The following is a 20,084-nucleotide window of genomic DNA, read 5'->3' on the forward strand; positions in this document are numbered from 1 at the left end:
GTTTGTGTGTGTGTGCATGTGAGCTGTGCGTGAGCTGTGTATGTCTGTGTGAGCTGTGTGCGTGAGTGTGCAGTGTGTGTGTGTTTATTTGTGTCTGTGTGCTGTGTGTGCATGTGTGGGTGTGCAGTGTGTGTGTGAACTGTGTGTGTGAACTGTGTGTGTGAGAGAGAGCTCTGCGTGTGTGTGAGCAGTTTGTGTGGTGTGTGGGTGTGCAGTGTGTAAACACTGTGGAAGGTGTGTGTGTGTGTGAGCTGTGTGTGCACGTGCTGTGTGAGCGGTATGTTTGTGTGTGAACATGTGTGCGCGCGCGCGCGTGTTGGGGAGAGTGTGTGAGAGCAGTGGCGGAGTGTGTGTGTGTGAGCGGTACGTGAGTGTGTGTGTGAGAGAGAGCTCTTCATGTGGGTGAGCTGTGTTTGTGTGTGGTGTGTGGATGTGCAGTGTGTGAACACTGAGATGTGTGTGTGAGTTGTGCGTATGAGCTCTGTCTGTGTGTGTGGGTGTGCAGTGTGTGAGCTCTGTGAGGTGTGTATATGAGCTTATGAGCTCTGTCTGTGTGTGTGTGTGTGTATGTGTGTGGGTGGGTGTGCAGTGTGTGAGCTCTGTGAGGTGTGTGTGTGTGTGTGTGTGTGTGTGTTTGAGCTCTATGCGTGTGTGTTTGTATGTGTATGTGAGCAGTGTGTGTGAGCTGTGTATGTGTGAGAGCTGGTGTGTGTGTGTTTGAGACCGGGGTGTGTGTGCGCAGTGTGTGTGAGCTGTGTGTGTGCGCATGCGCTGTGTGAGTGGGGTGTGTGAGAGCGGTATGCTTGCGCCTGTGTGTGTGTGTGAGCATGTTTGTGTTGGGTATAGTGTGTGTGTGCACGTTGGGGAGAGTGTGTGTGTTGGCACCTGTGTGTGTGTGTGCAGTGGGGGAGTGTGTGTGTGTGTGTTGTTGGGTTTTGTGTGTGTGTGTGTGTGTGTCTGTGTGTTATTGGGTAGAGTGTGTGGTGTGTGTGTGTGCAGTGTGTGTGAGCGGGGGTGTGATGTGTGTATGGTGTGTGTGAGCGGGTGTGCAGTGTGTGTGTAAGCGGGTGTGTGTGTACGTGTGAGCAGTGCATGAGTGTGTGAGCGGGTATGTGTGTGCGGTGTGTGAGTGAGTATGTATGAGTGTGTGAGCGTGTACGTGTGCAGTGTGTGTGTTTGTATGTATGTGTGAGCTGTGAGTGTGCAGTGTGTGAACACTGTGAGCTGTGTGTGTGTGGAAGAGAGGGTGCGGTGTGTGTGTGAGAGGTGTGTGTGCGTGCGTGCAGTGTGTGTGAGCTGTGTATGGGTGTGTGTGTGTTCGTGTGCAGTGTGGGTGTGTGAGATGTGGGTGTGAGAGCTATGTGTCAGCTGTGTGTGTGTGAGGTAGGTGTGTGTGAGTTGTGTGTGTGAGAGTTTATGTATGTGTGAGAGTGTGTTCTGTGTGTGTGAGAGTTGTGTGGTTGTGTGTGTATGTGTGTGAGACAACAGTGGATGTGTGTGTGTGTGTGAGAGAGCAGTGGGTGTGTGTCTGTGAGAACAGTGGGGTTGTGTATGTGTGAGTTTGTGTGTGTGAGTTGTGTGGGTGTGTGTGAGAGACAACAGTGGGTGTGTGTGAGAGAGAGCAATGGGTGTGTGTGAGAACAGTGTGTATGTTTGTGTGAGTTGTGTGGTGGTGTGTGTGAGAAAGAGCAGTGTGTGTGAGAACAGTGTGTATGAGAGAGCAGTGGGGATGTCTGTGAGAACAGTGGGGGAGTGTGTATGTTGTTGGGTAGTGTGTGAGCGTGAGCATGTGTGTGGTTGTGAGCGAAAGAGCATTGGGTGTGTGTGTGTGAGCAGTGGGTGTGCGTGTGTGAGAGAGCAGGTGTGTGTGCGTGTGTGCGAGTGCGTGCGTGTGTGAGCAGTGGGGGTATGTGTGTGCGTTGTTGGGTAGTGTGTGTTGCCCTTTAGTGGGGAGAAAGGACAACTTTCGGATTATGATATCGGGTGAGGTTGTATTTCGTTGTTGGTATGTGGACGGAGGGCCTTTGTTCCTGACTTTGGGTGTCCCTGGGTTGCGTCTGCTCCTCGCATCTCCCACTGGGAATGAGGAGGAGACTAGGGTCAGTTTCTCAAGTCAGCCTCTGGAAGGGGAGCCGAGCTGTTACTCGATTTCAGGTTGGTCCCAGTTGGTGATCCGATACTCCCACGTCCTGAATTTGGTGCAGATCACAGGCCATTGCTGAACAAATCAGTGCCCATCAGCGGACTGCCCATTGCCTGCTTATAGGCTGGTACCCGCACTGTCTTACACTGAACAATGCCTATTAACTAGAGCATTAGGACAGCCTTTCAGATTAGTGCCATGGAATCTATGATATCACCCTGACAGGGCACATGGGACCTCAGTTTAATGTCACATCTGAACGACAGTAAGCTCCAGTGATGCAGAAGTTTCAGCCAAGATTGCACGCACTCAAATTCACCTTGAGCAAAGGGCCTTCAGACTCACTCTGCTGCCATAAAAATGCAGAAAATTGGATCAGGAGTCGGCCATTGAGCCCTTCCAGCCTGCTCCACTATTCAACACGATCATGACTTTTCATCCTATTCAGCACCCTGTTCCTGCTTTCTCCTTTCGCCTCAAGAACCTGATCTAACCCTTTCTTGAAAACATTCTTTGTTTTGTGGCAGAAAATTCCACAGGCTCACCACTCTCCGGGTTTGCTCCTCATCTCAGATCTAAAAGAGACAGCCCTGTACCCCCAAACTGTGACAGTGTTTTAATTATTACGTTGCTTGATGAAACTTTGTTGGAGAGGGAAACCTTCAATTTACTGCAGCAAACATTAAGAGAATCTCATTTATAACAAAATATTTATGTTAAATGTAAATGGACAACCCAATTTCCTTATTAAAACATCAAGTTAATTTGCTGGATTTTTTCCTCTTTATATGACTTGGAACAGACTCTTTTACCCCTCAAGCTTGTTTCACCAATCTCCCTGATCTGTGACGTAATTCCAAATGGCCATGCCCCTTCATAGTTGCCATTGTCAAAATCTTGATGAGCTTACTTTCAAAATTTACAATGAATCTAGCATCCACCATCATTTGTAAATTCGAGTTTCAAGCGACAAATGCCCTTAAGTGTGAGAAGTGAACCCTAATATCACATCTGTAAGAGCTGGCTCTCATTTCTAAACTTTGCAGTCCACCCGCCCCCTCAGTTTCATTGATTACAGCTTAGAAATGGGTCCTTCAGCCCAAACTCTGCGATGTTGACCATGATGCCCACACAGCTAGTTCGAGTTGCCCACATTTGGTCCATATCCCTGAAATCCTTTCAATACATTTACCTATCCAGATGTTTTCTAAATGTTGCTGTTATTCCTGCCTCAACCACTTTCTCTGGCAGCCCATTCCAAATATGCACCACTCTCTGGGTGAAGAAGTCGCCCCTCAGGTCCTACCCTCAGGGGTACTACCTATGCCCTTTTAGTTTTCAATGCCCCATCGCCTGGGTAAAAGATTATATGCATTCATCGTATTTGTGCCCCTCATTGTATACCTGTCAAGAAGATCACCCCTCATTCTCCTGCATTCCAGGGAATAAAGTCCTTTCCCATCCAACCTCTTCCTATAACTCAGTCCTATTAATCCTGGCAACATCCTCATAAATATTCTTTCCATAGTTTCCAGTTTAACTATGTCTTTCCTATAATAGCATGACCAAAACTGTATACAATACTCCAAGTGTGGCCTCACCAATGACTTAGACAACTGTAACATAACGTCCCAACTCCTATACTCAATGCCTTAACCGATGAAGGCCAAACGCTAAATGCCTTCTTCACCACCCTGTCTACCTGTGATGCCACTTGCAATGAACTATTACTTGTATTCCTAGGCCCCTGTTCCACAATACTGCTCAGGACCTTACCATTTAGCGTATAAGTCCTACCTTAGTTTCGCTTTCCAAAATGCAACATATCATACTTATCTGTATTGAATTGCATTTGCCAGTCCTCAGCCCACTTCCCCATCTGATCAAGATCCCTCCGTAATTTTTGATAACTTTTGCCACTATCAACAATACCTCCTAATTTTGTGTCATCTTCAAACTTACAAATCCTGCCATGTATGTTCACATCCAGATAATTTATGTAAGTAAGAAAAAACAAGGCTCTCAGCACTGATCACTGTGGCACACCACTCAAGCATAGGCCTCCAGTCAGAGAAACAACCTTCAACTATCACCCTCTGCTTCCCACCATCAAGCCAATTTTGAATCCAATTAACTAGCTGTTTCTGGATGCCACACAACCTAAATTTCATGCATAATCTGCTGTGCGGGACCTTGTCGAAGGCCTTACTAAAGCCCATATAGACAACACCCACTGCCCTACCCTCATCCATCCTCTTGGTTACCTCTTCAAAAAACTCTAACAGATTTGTCAGACATGACTTCCCATACACAAATCCATGCTGACCATCCCTGATCAGACCTTGATTATCCAAATGTTGGTTGATCCTGTCCCTCAGTATCCTCTCCAATAGCTTCCCTCCCACCCATGTCAGGCTCACTGGCCTGTAGTTCCCTGGCTTGTCTTTGCTACCTTTCTTAAACAAAGGAACATCTTTTGCCTACTTCCACTCTTCTACGACTTCACCAGTGGCTAAAGATGAAGCAAATATCTGTGCAATTTCTTCCCTGCCCTCCACAACACCCAAGGGTGGACTCGATCATGGGATTTATCCACCTCAATGCGCTTTAACACTGCAGACACCTCCTCTCTGGTAATGTGTATACGGTCCAATACATCTCTACTTGTTTCCCTTATTTCCTTAACACTCATGATTTTCTCCTCTGTGGCTCCACACATAGACAGCCTTACTGATCTTTAATGAGACCTATTCTCTCCCTAGCCACCCTTTTACTTTTAATATAGCTATAGAACCTTTTGGGATTATCTCTAACCTTATCTGCCAGATCCATCTCATACCCTCTTTTTCCTCTCTGACTTCCCTCTTAAGTGTGCTCCTACACTTTTTATAGTTGTCTAGGGGTTCACTTGAGCCCAATAGCTTAAACCCAATGTATGCCTTCTCCTCACTAAATCAAAACTGTTTCCCTCCACCAATCTACTGGCTCTGCTTCCCTTCAAATGACCCTTTGCTGTCTAAAGTTCAGGCAGCACAAACCCTGGTTTGTGTCAGTTCTGTCTGCAGTTTAATCTGTGGAGTCTGAGTTTGTTGGTTAAGTCTACGAGGTCACTGTATCCTTTTTAAGGTGTGGTAGCTAGCACACTGGCTACAGTTATGGACTAATCATGGTTTTGTAGAATTAGAATTAGAATATCCTTTAATGTCAGTTCCTGTCTTGAACTTTAACGTACAGTCTCTTAAGATGTGCTTTCTCAGGGCCTTCTGGAGGTCCAGTAAATGACATTCACAGAGACTTGCCTGTACTCTACTCAGAGTCACAGAGTTGCACAGCGCAGGGAAACAGACCCTTCAACCCCATTCGTCCATGCCAAACAGACATCCTAAATTAATCCAGTCCAATTTGCCTGCATTTGGCCCATATCCCTCTAAATCCTTCCGGATGTCTTTTAAATGTTGTAATTGTACCCGCCTCCACCACTTCCTCTAGTAGCTCGTTCCATACACTTACCACCCTCTGTGTGATAAAGTTGCCCTTTAAGCCTCTTTTAAATCTTTTCCCCCTCACCTTAAACCCATGCCGTCTCATTTTGGACCCCCCACCCTGGGAAAAAAGACATGGCTATTCACGTTATTCATGCCCCTCTTTGTCTTTGAAAAAACAAATACTGATTGAGACCCTGGCTCATCAGACTGTCGTTACAAATTATCTGAAAATGTTTCAGGTCGGCACTCCTCCACCCTTAACGAAGGAGCCTAATCCTGGTAATCCCCAACATCAGATATTAAGCTAACTGGTCTGTTGAGGCTTTGTTTCCCTTGTCAAAATAGTGGAGCAGTGCACACAATTTTCCAATCTGAAGGGATATTTCCTGAATCAAGACAATTTTGGAAGGTTAAGGTTAGGACAGCTGCAATAGCCTTACCTGTTTTCTTTAAAATACAATGATGGAAACCGTCTGGTCTGGGGATTGCTTGCCCTGATGTTAATTTTGATAATCCTCTGACCCTCACTTAGCATTAATTTCGTTGGGATTTCCAGCAACGAAGCTCTTCTTAAAGTGATCTGCAAATGAAGCAAGGGTGATACAAGAAAAAGCTTGTTCACACAGTGAATAGTTACAGTGTGGAATTCAGTGCCCGGAAATGTGGTGGAAGCAGGTTCAATTGAGGCATCCAAGGGGGCATTATTTGAATCAAAATAATGTGCAGGGATATGGAGAGAAGGCAGGAGATTGGGACTAGATAATAGAGCTTGTGCAGGTCTAATGGGCTGAATGGCCTCCTGCGAGCTGCAGTAATTGTGTGATTCTCTGCAGTAAAAGCTGGTACCAATTAACTATCCGTATCCACCATTTCTTTATTTTCCTCGTCATGATCTTTTCAAGTAGACCCACGTTGCCCCTCCCCAACCCCCTTTCTGTTGACCTGTCCGTGCTGTGTCTTTTCTGAGAAGTTAGAATTATTGCCCCTGCGGGTCATAAACTTTCTGTGTTCACATCAATATTGAACCTCCCCTGAACATCTTTTTTTTAGCAGTTAACCAGTTTCCCCACCGTGAAAATTCTCTGCCCCATCCCATTGATGTTGAGCTAGGATGTATCTGGATTTAGGGTGGAGGAGTGTGGATAGTCAGACAGGGCTACACTCCATACCAGGAGACTTTGCACCTACAGTCTCTGTAATTGGTGTTGCAGTGCGGCTCAGTAACTGGCCTCTCCCAGTGTCAGCATTCCTCCACGCATTGCATCCCCAGTAATTTTGGGATAGTTTTCCAGTCGGTCACTCACTGCCTGTCAGGAGAGGTCTGTGATGCCTTCTGCAGTCCAATAGTCATGCCCACGCACACCACTCAATGTGTGCACACTTGGCTAAGGGATCAAAATGGGTGAGGGTGGAGGGGTTGGCTTGCTTGTGCTTATGGATTAGTACAGGCTTTGGTACAGGGCCAAAGTGACTGCCCCCTGCCCCCCCTGCCCAAACAAGGCTCCTTCCAACACCTTCAGCCCCCGTTCGCCCTCATGCCCCTCCAGAAAACTTTTGCTTCATCTTCAATTCCCTCTGAGCCGCCCCAAAGTAACCAGCTCTGATTGGGAGTGCACCGCTTAAGTAGATATTGATGACTGACCCTCACCTTCTCTGGGTGGGTTTTAATCGCAGATAGCTCCTCCTGAGGGACCCGAAGCAAATGAGAGGATGGTGATTATCATCGGTTCGCCAGAGGCTCAGTTTAAGGTGAGTCAGCCAACACCAAATTAACCAGCCACCGTGAAGTTGGAGGGGGAGTGTGAATGATAGTGACCCTCAGGGAGGTGGGGGGGGGAGCATCTTTCAGGAGGTGGGGCGAGTTGTTGGGGAGTATCCACGAGTAAGTGATTTTGGGGGTGAGGAAGGCAGTGGCCCAGTAATCCAGAGAGCCAGGTGATGTTCTGGGGGATCGAATCCCACCACTGCAGACTGTGGGATTCAAATTAATGAGAATGTAGAATTAAAGGTCTGATTTGTTGATTGTTGTGAAAACTTGTCGAGCTCACGAATGTCATTTAGGGAAGGAAACCTTACCTTGTCTGGCCTCCATGTGATTCACTGTGTGAACTTCAGATCGACAGCAATGCACCTGCTCTCTAAAACGGTCCAGCAAGTCAGAGTTATGTTCGAGATAGTTAGGAATGAACAAGAAATGCTGGCCCAGCCAACGACAACCACATCTCAAGAATGAGTAAAATAAAAATCAAAGTATTTCCACCCCCCCAACTGGCTAACCTGTTCTGGGGAAGTGGACCCTGGACAATTTTCCCCTCTAAAGGACTGGGAGCAAGCTCATGGAAACGAGGTTTGCCATTGTCATTAGTGAAGACTTAAACCATCTTGATGCAGGTGGTGGTTGGGGGTGATGGGTGATGGTTGAGAAGGAAGGAAAAACAAACTGGAATTAAAAGGCAGTTAGTGAGTGAGCAAAGCAGATAATAGGCAGCAAGGTTATTCAGCAATCACTGGTGAATATTTCAGTGCAGGGTGTGCACTGAAATTGGCATATGTGATTAGAGCACAGATAGATACATGGAAGATCTGTTTCACTTTTACTGAAGGGCAAGGATGGCATTGTCAACATGCCCAGTCACAGGGTTTTCAATGTTACTTTAATTTATTACGCTTCCATTTCATTATCCAAATTTCTGTTAGCCATTAAATTGTATTTTGTTACAGCACCCCATCAGAGGCTTACTTAATCCTATATCATCACCTTTAGTTCAAAAGAGAAGAGGGAGCTTCACTCTGTATCTAACCCGATGCTGTACCTGTCTTGGGGCTGTTCAATGGGGACACTGTAGAGGGAGTTTTATTCTGCATCAAACCCCATGCTGTACCTGTCCTGGAACTGTTCAATGGGAACACTGTAGAGGGAGTTTTATCCCTGTAGAGGGATATTTTTTCGTTCAGCAGGTAGCGTATTTAATTCTTTACTGCGGGGGTCTGTTGTTGGGTCATTAAGTGTACACAAGGCTGAGAGACAAATTTTTAGTCGATAAAGGGTCAAAGTTTATGGGGAAGAGGCAGGAAAGTGGAATTAAGGATTATCAAATCAGCCATGATCCGTTGAATGGTGGAGCAGACTTAATGGGCTGAATGGCCTACTTCTGCTCCTATATCTTATGGACCATCTTATCGACCAGACCTGACACATTCAGGGATTTGTGGATATTCAGTTGAAGGTTCCTCTCTTATGGTACGCATCTCAATATGATCTCACCTAGTGTGTCTGTCTTTGTCTTGTTGACCTCCCCAAATTCCTCACCATATATTCAGAGTTAAATTCCATTTGCCACTTTTCGGCCCATCTGACCAATCTGTGGTTATCCTCCTCGCTGCCAATTTTTGTGATGGCTAGCAATCTTTTTAATCATGCTCCCAACATTTAAGTCTCAAGAGTACTGTGTCTCCTCCAGAGCCCTGTGGAACCCTGCAGTCACATAAATACCAGTCTAAGCAGCAGAGTGAATTTTCAACCTCACTGCTCATTTTCCCAGTTCTGAATTTCCTGACCAGACTGCCAGGTGGAGCTTTCTTGAAAGGCTTGCTAAAACCCATGCAGACAATTTGAAACACATGACCCTCACTGATCCTCATCGTGATTTCCTCAAAAGTTCAAAGAAGTTGGTCAGACATGCCATTCCCTCAATGAATCGATGCTGACTGCCCTTGATTAATTCTTGACTTCATGTCCTGCCCCTCAGATGGTTTTCCCCAAGTAGTCTACACTGCACAAAGGTTGGGCTGACTGTGCCAGCTATTCCCTTCCACCCCTTTTCTTTAAAAAATTAAACTGGTTTTGTTTAACTCTTTTGATTCCATTACTGATTAAAAATATCTCTCTCAGCCTAGAGTACACTTCATGACTCGGCCTCAAACAGCTTTCTGCACAGATTCACTGCCCCTGAGAGAAGAAATTCCTCCTCATCCTCACGTGTAAATGTGCCACCCCTTATTCTGAGATTATACTCTCTAGTACTAGACTGTCCCACAAGGGAAAACAAGTTTTCCACATCTACTTTATCAGACCCCTTAAAATTATTTTTGGTTCAATACAGTCATTCTTCAAGGAGACCCATGGAATCCTTTCATTTTATAGCCAAGGCACAGTGCACAAGAATCACAGGGTAATGCTGGAATTGTTCAGAACACACCTTTGACCACTTATTTTTTGATCATGGCGTTTCAGGAAGGATGAAATTACATTGTAGAGGAGATTTACCAGGATGCAGCCAGGGTGAAAATTGTACAGATGAGGGAGATTGAAAAGACCAGGGGATGCTTATTTTGGAGACGAGCTAGATGTAATGGAGTGACCCACTGAGTGTTTCAGAGATGTCATTAAACTGTGTTTCTTCATGTAAAGCAAATGGGTGGAAGGATTGAAGGGAATCAAGAAATATTCTTCACCCAAGATGGTGGGTGGTGGAGTTAGAAACAATGGCCACATTTACACAGCCCTACAATGCAGGAAGAAGCCGTTCAGCCCATCAAGTCCACAGTGACCCAATCCCACATTTCCCGTGGTTAAAGCTAGCCTGCACATTTCTGGACACCACGGGGCAATTTATAACAGGCAGCCTACCTTACCTGCACATCCACGGGTGGAAAACAGAAACACCCGGCAAAAACCAACATAGACATGGGGGCGATGTACAAACTCCACACTGGAATTGAACCTGGGTCCCAGGCACTGTGAGGCAGAAGTGCTAACCACTAAGTTACCCTGCCACCTTCTTTGTAATGCTGTAACCTGTAAGGCTGTGAGTGGTGGTGCCCAGCTAGACAATTAGTCCAGGTACAGTGGGCCAAATGTCTGCTTCCTGAGCTTTTACCTTGAATTTCTTGTTGCTTTGTCAGCAATGAGAATGTTCATGTTCAGAACCTGTCCTAATTAAAGTCTCCTGGTAATGTCCTGGCTACAGATGTCTAGCTAACTGGTTTAAAAGCCCCTAATTTACCTCCTACAATCTCAGAACTGAGAGAACATTGCAGTAGTATAATTAGTCCATTTGCAATGTTCTCACCAACTGCCTCTAACACCCTAGTACAGACGACGTCTGCAGGAAAGGTATTTATCACCATTTAGTGCCATTAGCATTTCTTTTTACTCATTCGTGGCATATGGGCTTTGCTGGCTGGGCCAGCACTTTTTTTGCCCACTCCCAATTGCCCTAAACTAGTTGCTTGCTCGACTATTTCTGAGGGCAGTTCAGAGTCAACCACTTTGCAGTGGGCCTGAAGTCACATGCAAGTCAGACTGGGCAAGAACGGTGGATTTCCTCACTAAGGGGCATCAGTGAACCTGACGGGTTTTCTTTTATGACAATTCACGTGGTCATCATCTGATTAGTTTTTAAATCCGGATTTTTATTTAATTTAAATTTCACTATCTGCCGTGGTGGCATTTGGATTCATATCCCCAGAACATCGGAGAGGATTCCGGATTGCTGAAGCTGGGTCACTGGACTTGAAATGTTAACTGTGTTTCTGTCTCTGCAGATGCAGCCAGACCTTGAGTTTCTCCAGCAATTTGTGTTTTTGTTCTAGATTACTTGTCCTGTGACATTAGATGTGGATATCTTTCTGGCGTGGCACTAGTTTGCTCGTTGTGTCCAACATATGGACCTCTATGCGTTCTGTAAATACAGGCACTGACTGAATAAGCATGTTGATCATTGTCTTATATTTGGTGACATTTTCCAATGCCCACATTGCTCTAGCGTTTTCCTAATCTGACTGTAATTGATTCTTTGATTTTGATATTGCTTGCAATTTCCTTTAATCCTCCTCCTTTGTAAGTGGCCCAGTCAGTTTGACTGGGGCGTTCAGCACAGATACAAGCACACGAGCCTATCTTTAGCTCTACTCCACCCTGCAACCATCCCCTCCTTACAAACCCAAGGCTGGACTCAGATTATGACAATTTATCACAATCACTGCACTGGATTGAGTTAATTTATCACAGGCCCTCCACTGGATTATGGTGAATTATCATGATCACTACGCTGGATCGAGTTGATTTATCATAGGCCCTACACTGGATTGTGTCAATATGTTGTTTGGCTGTTAACCAAGGCAGGTACATTATTAAGATAATAAAATGTGAGGCTGGGTGAACACAGCAGGCCAAGCAGCATCTCAGGAGCACAAAAGCTGACGTTTCGGGCCGAGACCCTTCATCAGAGAGGGGGATGGGGAGAGGGAACTGGAATAAATAGGGAGAGAGGGGGAGGCGGACCGAAGATGGAGAGTAAAGAAGATAGGTGGAGAGAGTGTAGGTGGGGAGGTAGGGAGGGGATAGGTCAGTCCAGGGAAGACGGACAGGTCAAGGAGGTGGGATGAGGTTAGTAGGTAGCTGGGGGTGCGGCTTGGGGTGGGAGGAAGGGATGGGTGAGAGGAAGAACCGGTTAGGGAGGCAGAGACAGGTTGGACTGGTTTTGGGATGCAGTGGGTGGGGGGGAAGAGCTGGGCTGGTTGTGTGGTGCAGTGGGGGGAGGGGACGAACTGGGCTGGTTTAGGGATGCAGTAGGGGAAGGGGAGATTTTGAAACTGATGAAGTCCACATTGATACCATATGGCTGCAGGGTTCCCAGGCGGAATATGAGTTGCTGTTCCTGCAACCTTCGGGTGGCATCATTGTGGCAGTGCAGGAGGCCCATGATGGACATGTCATCAAGAGAATGGGAGGGGGAGTGGAAATGGTTTGCGACTGGGAGGTGCAGTTGTTTGTTGCGAACGGAGCGGAGGTGTTCTGCAAAGCGGTCCCCAAGCCTCCGCTTGGTTTCCCCAATGTAGAGGGAGCCGCACCGGGTACAGTGGATGCAGTATACCACATTGGCAGATGTGCAGGTGAACCTCTGCTTAATGTGGAATGTCATCTTGGGGCCTGGGGTGGGGGTGAGGGAGGAGGTGTGGGGACAAGTGTAGCATTTCCTGCGGTTGCAGGGGAAGGTGCCGGGTGTGGTGGGGTTGGAGGGCAGTGTGGAGCGAACAAGGGAGTCACGGAGAGAGTGGTCTGTCCGGAAAGCAGACAGGGGAGGGGATGGAAAAATGTCTTGGGTGGTGGGGTCGGATTGTAATTGGCGGAAGTGTTGGAGGATAATGCGTTGTATCCGGAGGTTGGTAGGGTGGTGTGTGAGAACGAGGGGGATCCTCTTGGGGCGGTTGTGGCGGGGGCGGGGTGTGAGGGACGTGTTGCGGGAAATGCGGGAGACGCGGTCAAGGGCGTTCTCGATCACTGTGGGGGGAAAGTTGCGGTCCTTGAAGAACTTGGACATCTGGGATGTGCGGGAGTGGAATGTCTTATCGTGGGAGCAGATGCGGCGGAGGCAGAGGAATTGGGAATAGGGGATGGAATTTTTGCAGGAGGGTGGGTGGGAGGAGGTGTATTCTAGGTAGCTGTGGGAGTCGGTGGGCTTGAAATGGACATCAGTTACAAGCTGGTTGCCTGAGATGGAGACTGAGAGGTCCAGGAAGGTGAGGGATGTGCTGGAGATGGCCCAGGTGAACTGAAGGTTGGGGTGGAAGGTGTTGGTGAAGTGGATGAACTGTTCGAGCTCCTCTGGGGAGCAAGAGGCGGCGCCGATACAGTCATCAATGTACCGGAGGAAGAGGTGGGGTTTGGGGCCTGTGTAGGTGCGGAAGAGGGACTGTTCCACGTAACCTACAAAGAGGCAGGCATAGCTGGGGCCCATGCGGGTGCCCATGGCCACCCCCTTAGTCTATAGGAAGTGGGAGGAGTCAAAAGAGAAGTAGCTGAACTCGTCCTCACACTCAACAACTTCTCTTTTGACTCCTCCCACTTCCTACAGACTAAGGGGGTGGCCATGGGCACCTGCATGGGCCCCAGCTATGCTTGCCTCTTTGTAGGTTACGTGGAACAGTCCCTCTTCCGCACCTACACAGGCCCCAAACCCCACCTCTTCCTCCGGTACATTGATGACTGTATCGGCGCCGCCTCTTGCTCCCCAGAGGAGCTCGAACAGTTCATCCACTTCACCAACATCTTCCACCCCAACCTTCAGTTCACCTGGGCCATCTGCAGCACATCCCTCACCTTCCTGGACCTCTCAGTCTCCATCTCAGGCAACCAGCTTGTAACTGATGTCCATTTCAAGCCCACCGACTCCCACAGCTACCTAGAATACACCTCCTCCCACCCACCCTCCTGCAAAAATTCCATCCCCTATTCCCAATTCCTCCGCCTCCGCCGCATCTGCTCCCACGATAAGACATTCCACTCCCGCACATCCCAGATGTCCAAGTTCTTCAAGGACCGCAACTTTCCCCCCACAGTGATCGAGAACGCCCTTGACCGCGTCTCCCGCATTTCCCGCAACACGTCCCTCACACCCCGCCCCCGCCACAACCGCCCCAAGAGGATCCCCCTCGTTCTCACACACCACCCTACCAACCTCCGGATACAACGCATTATCCTCCAACACTTCCGCCAATTACAATCCGACCCCACCACCCAAGACATTTTTCCATCCCCTCCCCTGTCTGCTTTCCGGAGAGACCACTCTCTCCGTGACTCCCTTGTTCGCTCCACACTGCCCTCCAACCCCACCACACCCGGCACCTTCCCCTGCAACCGCAGGAAATGCTACACTTGTCCCCACACCTCCTCCCTCACCCCCACCCCAGGCCCCAAGATGACATTCCACATTGAGCAGAGGTTCACCTGCACATCTGCCAATGTGGTATACTGCATCCACTGTACCCGGTGCGGCTCCCTCTACATTGGGGAAACCAAGCGGAGGCTTGGGGACCGCTTTGCAGAACACCTCCGCTCAGTTCGCAACAAACAACTGCACCTCCCAGTCGCAAACCATTTCCACTCCCCCTCCCATTCTCTTGATGACATGTCCATCATGGGCCTCCTGCACTGCCACAATGATGCCACCCGAAGGTTGCAGGAACAGCAACTCCTATTCCGCCTGGGAACCCTGCAGCCATATGGTATCAATGTGGACTTCATCAGTTTCAAAATCTCCCCTTCCCCTACTGCATCCTTAAACCAGCCCAGTTCGTCCCCTCCCCCCACTGCACCACACAACCAGCCCAGCTCTTCCCCCCCACCCACTGCATACCAAAACCAGTCCAACCTGTCTCTGCCTCCCTAACCGGTTCTTCCTCTCACCCATCCCTTCCTCCCACACCAAGCCGCACCCCCAGCTACCTACTAACCTCATCCCACCTCCTTGACCTGTCCGTCTTCCCTGGACTGACCTATCCCCTCCCTACCTCCCCACCTACACTCTCTCCACCTATCTTCTTTACTCTCCATCTTCGGTCCGCCTCCCCCTCTCTCCCTATTTATTCCAGTTCCCTCTCCCCATCCCCCTCTCTGATGAAGGGTCTAGGCCTGAAACGTCAGCTTTTGTGCTCCTGAGATGCTGCTTGGCCTGCTGTGTTCATCCAGCCTCACATTTTATTATCTTGGAATTCTCCAGCATCTGCAGTTCCCATTATCTCAGGTTCATTATTAAGTCTGACAGGTCAAGTGCTGGTGCAGAAATCATCCTGATGCCAGGAAATTCATTGTTTTTCTGTTATTTGCTAGACTGACTATGCCGCACTCTCTGAACGTTTAGATCCCTCATTCAAACCATTTAGTCTTTGCTATATCTTATCTCGTCTGTAAATTTTTGCAGTCTACCCCTTCACAGCTATGACCAAGAGTCCAGTGACAAATTATACCGTAATGTTAAATACTCTTCTGTTTGAACATGGAGCAGTGGGCCATTCTGCTTTGGACTATTTTCCTACCTACTGCACTCCTCCTGTCAATCATAGCTCCGTCCATGAAGTCTCGTCACTACATCTCACTGTTCCTCATGTCCCCTGTCCTCACCAAAGGGAATTAACCTCTCTCTGGTTCACACTGAATTGATATTTTGTTGACTTGTGATTTCAGGCTCAAGGCCGAATCTATGGCAAGCTGAAGGAGGAGAACTTCTTTAGCCCGAAGGAAGAGGTCAAACTGGAGGCAAACATCAAGGTCCCATCCTCCACAGCCGGAAGGGTCATTGGCAAAGGAGGCAAGACGGTGAGTGGTGTGTGACTGTGCTGACCCCAGAGCCCTGTGTGACTGAGGGGTTGGGCGAGGGTTAGCGCTGAGTGTCCTGGGCCTGACCCATCCCCTCCATAATGTCACAGGTCACTGCCCCCCACCCCAGCCCAGTGCATTTCATGACCTCACCCTTTGCCAGGCTGTAGGAATCGGTGGGTTAAGTTGCCCTCTTGGTCAATGGGAGCACACACCAGCTGGAGAGACCCCTGTTCCCCAGGACTCATTGCCAAGAGAACAGGCATGTCCTGACCTCTTGTGGCCGTGGGGCCTCGCTGCGGATTCTCACTGATCGAGTTCTTGGGGACTGTCCTGAGTTCACCGAGATGGACACAAGGGGCTACTTATAATCTAATCCCTGCCTTGACAATAAGGCAAGGCTTGTCTTGTGACTTCCCGCTGGGTGCCCAGGGTTGGGGTAGGAGACAGGTATGTTCTACGCATTGTCCTACAAAGCTCTTGACAGACTCGGCCTCCAACTTGATGCTCAAAGCCAAATCCCTTTGGACCGAGAGGAGGTGGTGCAGGGCTGGGGGGGGGTGGGTGTGGTCTCGTCTCTGAACCTGGCACCATTTGGTGGCATGGTGGCTGAGGGATGGGGGGTGGTCAGTGAGGTGAGCTAAAGGGTCAGCTGCCCCTCCCTTTCCTTGCTGTCATTCCGAACACTGCCCCTTCCCTCTAACTCACCCAGCACACACCGGCAACATACTGGGGGCCTCACTATTGGGCCACTTCCTTGCTGGGAGCCAGCAGCCCACGCTCCTTGCGCTCCAAGCCAGAGTGATATTAGCTAGGGGCAGGGTGCCCTATCAGGTGGCATGGTGGCTCAGTGGTTAGCACTGCTGCCTCACAGTGCCAGAGACCCAGGTTGGATTCCACCCTGGGGCAACTGTCTGTGTGGAGTTTGCACATTCTCCCCATTTCTGCATGGGTTTCCTCTCACAATCCAAAGATGTGTAGAGTCGGTGGATTGACCATGCTGAATTGCCCACAGTGTTCAGAAATGTGTAGATTAGATGGGTTATAAGGATGGGATGCTCTGAGGGTCAGTGTGGACACGTTGGGCCGAAGGGCCTGTTTCCACGCTGTCAGGATTGTATGATAGGCTGTAGAGACCCCTTCACTTTCCCCTCCCTCACTGCTACCTTCTGCCCTCCCTTCAGGTGAATGAGCTGCAAAACATCACAAGTGCCGAGGTGATTGTACCCCGGGATCAGACACCAGACGACAACGACGAGGTCATTGTGAAAATAATTGGGCATTTCTTTGCCAGTCAGGTAAGCCTCAACTCCGCACACTCAGGCAAGCGCACTGGGTATCCTCATCAGTGAGTGCGACGGTGTGCCCTGCGGGCTCCAGAGAGATCCGTGGGGAAATTCAACAGCATTGACCAGTCTTGCATACTTCAGCACAATTCGTCTGCGCGTGTGCAAGTCATGGCCATGTATTTCCGAACCCGATGAGCACAGTTTCAGTAAGACCCATTGTGTGAATCTGAAGCAGAAGAAAATCTCAACACTGATGTGTCCCACAAATAGAATTGATAAGCAGAATTTGATTTCACTGTGCAACGGTCAGTTACGTAGAGTTGTGGGTGTGAGATGAAGCTGGTGTTGCAGTTTTACACACTGCAGCAATTACTGACCACTGAAGCAGCTCATAGAAGTGGGAGTGTGGAGTAATATCCTGTTATGGAACCACCACAGTCTGCAAGCAAGCCATCTGGCCCATTGAGTCCACACCGGCACCACAAAAAGAGAGGGTGTGTGTGTGTTTTCTGGATGTGAGTTTGCTCGCTAAGCTGGAAGGTTCGTTTTCAGACATTTCGTCACCATTCTAGGTAACATCATCAGTGAGCCTCCGACGAAGTGCTGGTGTTATGTCCCGCTTTCTATTTATCTGGTTAGGTTTCCTTGGGTTGGTGATGTCATTTCCTGTTCTTTTTCTCAGGGGGTGGTAGATTGGCTCCAAATCAATGTGTTTGTTGATGGAGTTCCGGTTGGAATGCTATGCTTCTAGGAATTCTCGTGCGTGTCTCTGTTTGACTTGTCCTACAATGGATGTGTTATCCCGATCAAAGTGGTGTCCTTCCTCATCTGTATGTAAGGATCATGTGGGTCATGTCGTTTTGTGAGCTACAAATCTTCTCAAAACACGCCAGAGTGTGTGTGTGTGGGCGAGGGGTGTGGTGTGTGTGTGTCTGTGCGTGGGCGAGGGGTGTGGTGTGTGTGTGCGTGTGCGCGTGTGTGTGTGTCTGTCTGTGCTTGTGTGTGGGCGAGAGGGTGTGTGGGTGGGCATGCGTGTCTGTGTGTGTGTGTCTGGGCGTGTGTGGGCACGCGCGTGTGTGTGTCTGTGTGTGCTTGTGCGTGGGCGAGAGGGTGTGTGGGTGGGCGAGCGGGTGCGTGCGCGTGTCTGCGCGAGAGGGTGTGTGTGCGCGTGTCTGCGCGTGTGCATGGGCGAGAGGGTGTGTGTGTGCGCGTGTGTCTGTGCGTGGGCGAGAGGGTGTGCGTGTGCTTGTGCATGGGTGAGAAGGTTTGCGTGGGCGAGGGCGAGAGGGTGTGCGCGTGGGCGCAAGGGTGTGTGCGAGCGGGTGTGTCTGCGTGCGCGTGGGTGAGAGCGTGTGCATGCGAGAGTGTGTGTGCGCGTGTCTGTGTGCGTGTGCGCGGGCGAGAGGGCGTGGGCGAGAGGGTGTGTGCTTGTGTCTGTGCGTGTCCGTGGGCGAGAGGATATGCGTGTGCTTGTGCGTGGGAGAGAAGGTTTGCGTGGGCGAGGGCGAGAGGGTTTGCGTGGGCGAGGGCGAGAGGGTGCGCGCGCGGGCGCCAGGGTGTGTCTGTGCGTGGGCGTGTGCGTGTGCGTGGGCGAGGGCGAGAAGGTTTGTGTGTCTGTGCGTGTGCATGGGCGAGAGGGTGTGTGGGCGGATGTGTGTGCACGCGCGCGTCCGTGCGAGAGGGCGCGTCGAAGCAAGGGAGAGAGTGTGCCCATCGGTGTATTGAAGTGTGCATGTGCACGTGTCTGCTTAAGAGAGTGGACGATAGAGTGTGTCTGAGCGACTGAGAGTAGGTGAGTGTTTGTCTGAGAGAAAACAAGCCGGAGGGGAAGAGAGAGAGCGTGTCTGTGTGTTTTGTGTAAGAGCCGGAAGGAGTGAGGGGGAGGGAAAGAGCGTGTGTGCGCGCGCACGCACGCGTGACGTTGCGAGAGAGGGAGAGAGTGTGGGTTTGTGTGTGCGCATGTGTGAGGAGGGGGTTGAGTGAGTGAGTGCACACGAGAAGGTCGGGGTCAGCTGTTATGCAATTGGATCCCAGACCCCCAATGAGGCAGTCGTCCTGGCTTCTGAACTTGGCTATCTGTTTCTGCTTGCTGACTGTGCCTTGTTGTCTATCATGACGTCCAACCTGGAGGGCATTTACCCAAAGATCCAAGGCCCAATGCCCTTGACAACTGGCATTCGGAGTTCTCCCACGGGGAGGGAACATTCCTGTCTAGCGATTGTTGCACAGTGTCCATTCATCCGTTGTCAGAGTCGGCATCATCTCACCCATATACCATGCCTCAGAGCATCCTTGCTTGCAGCATGTGAGTTAGACAACACTGACCAAGTCACATGAATGTCTGCTGTGTACTTGATGGGTGGTGTTCCCACGCATGATGGTAGTGTCCGTGACGAAGATCTGACCGGTCTTGCAGAGGTTGCTGTGACAGGCTTGTGGTGAACGTTGTCCTGAAGGCCGGATAATTTGCTTCTAACAATTGTCTGTTTAAGGTCTGGCAGTTATTTGTAGATGAGAAGTGGAGACTTTGGGAGGATCTTGGCAAGGTGCTCAACGTCATCAATAATGTATTTTTGGCTACGAAGAACATCGCAGTGTCTGCCTTCAGAGGAGGTGATCATAGTTTTTCGCAGTGACATGTTGGAACTGGTGATTGATGAGTTGGGCATCGTATCTTAGGAGGGCGTCCTTTAACACCTTCCAGTGTTAATCACGTTCATCCTATTTACGTGGGGCTTGTCCCTAGGGATGGACACACCTTTGCAAGTGAAACTAGTCTGGTGTCCTCTTACAACACAAACAGGGTCTAAACAAGGCCTTGCACCTAAAACGCATTGTCTGAGCTGAGACGTCAACTCTGATATCTTGATAGAACTATTTTAGGGCAGTGACTTGAAAAAAGTTCTGAGATTTACATATTAATCAATTGAAATTTGCATCAGCTGTCTGTCCCTTTCGTCTTTGGTTTATTAATTCTGTATCTGATGCCATCTCTCACTAACACCTGCAGGAGCAGGACTCCGAAAGCTTGTGTTTTCAAATAAACCTGTTTGTCTATAATGTGGTGT

The 20,084-nt window shown here is 49.2% G+C and overlaps 1 protein-coding gene across 11 annotated transcripts in view; it reads left to right on the forward strand.

The window, feature by feature from the left end:
• Nucleotides 1-20,084, forward strand: part of LOC125454194 (insulin-like growth factor 2 mRNA-binding protein 2) — a 292,393-nt gene that overhangs the window by 266,882 nt on the left and 5,427 nt on the right. For 8 of the 11 annotated variants that reach the window (XM_048534702.1, XM_048534703.1, XM_048534704.1 and 5 more), the window contains 4 exons: nucleotides 7,303-7,377; nucleotides 15,596-15,727; nucleotides 16,912-17,025; nucleotides 19,509-19,629. In XM_048534702.1, the coding sequence (XP_048390659.1) occupies nucleotides 7,303-7,377; nucleotides 15,596-15,727; nucleotides 16,912-17,025; nucleotides 19,509-19,629 (442 nt within the window). The remainder of the gene's footprint in view (nucleotides 1-7,302; nucleotides 7,378-15,595; nucleotides 15,728-16,911; nucleotides 17,026-19,508; nucleotides 19,630-20,084) is intronic. The other 3 variants (XM_048534709.1, XM_048534711.1, XM_048534705.1) reach the window with 2 other exon arrangements.

Source organism: Stegostoma tigrinum, chromosome 7 (assembly GCF_030684315.1).
Source record: "Stegostoma tigrinum isolate sSteTig4 chromosome 7, sSteTig4.hap1, whole genome shotgun sequence".
Classification (NCBI taxonomy): Eukaryota; Metazoa; Chordata; class Chondrichthyes; order Orectolobiformes; family Stegostomatidae; genus Stegostoma; species Stegostoma tigrinum.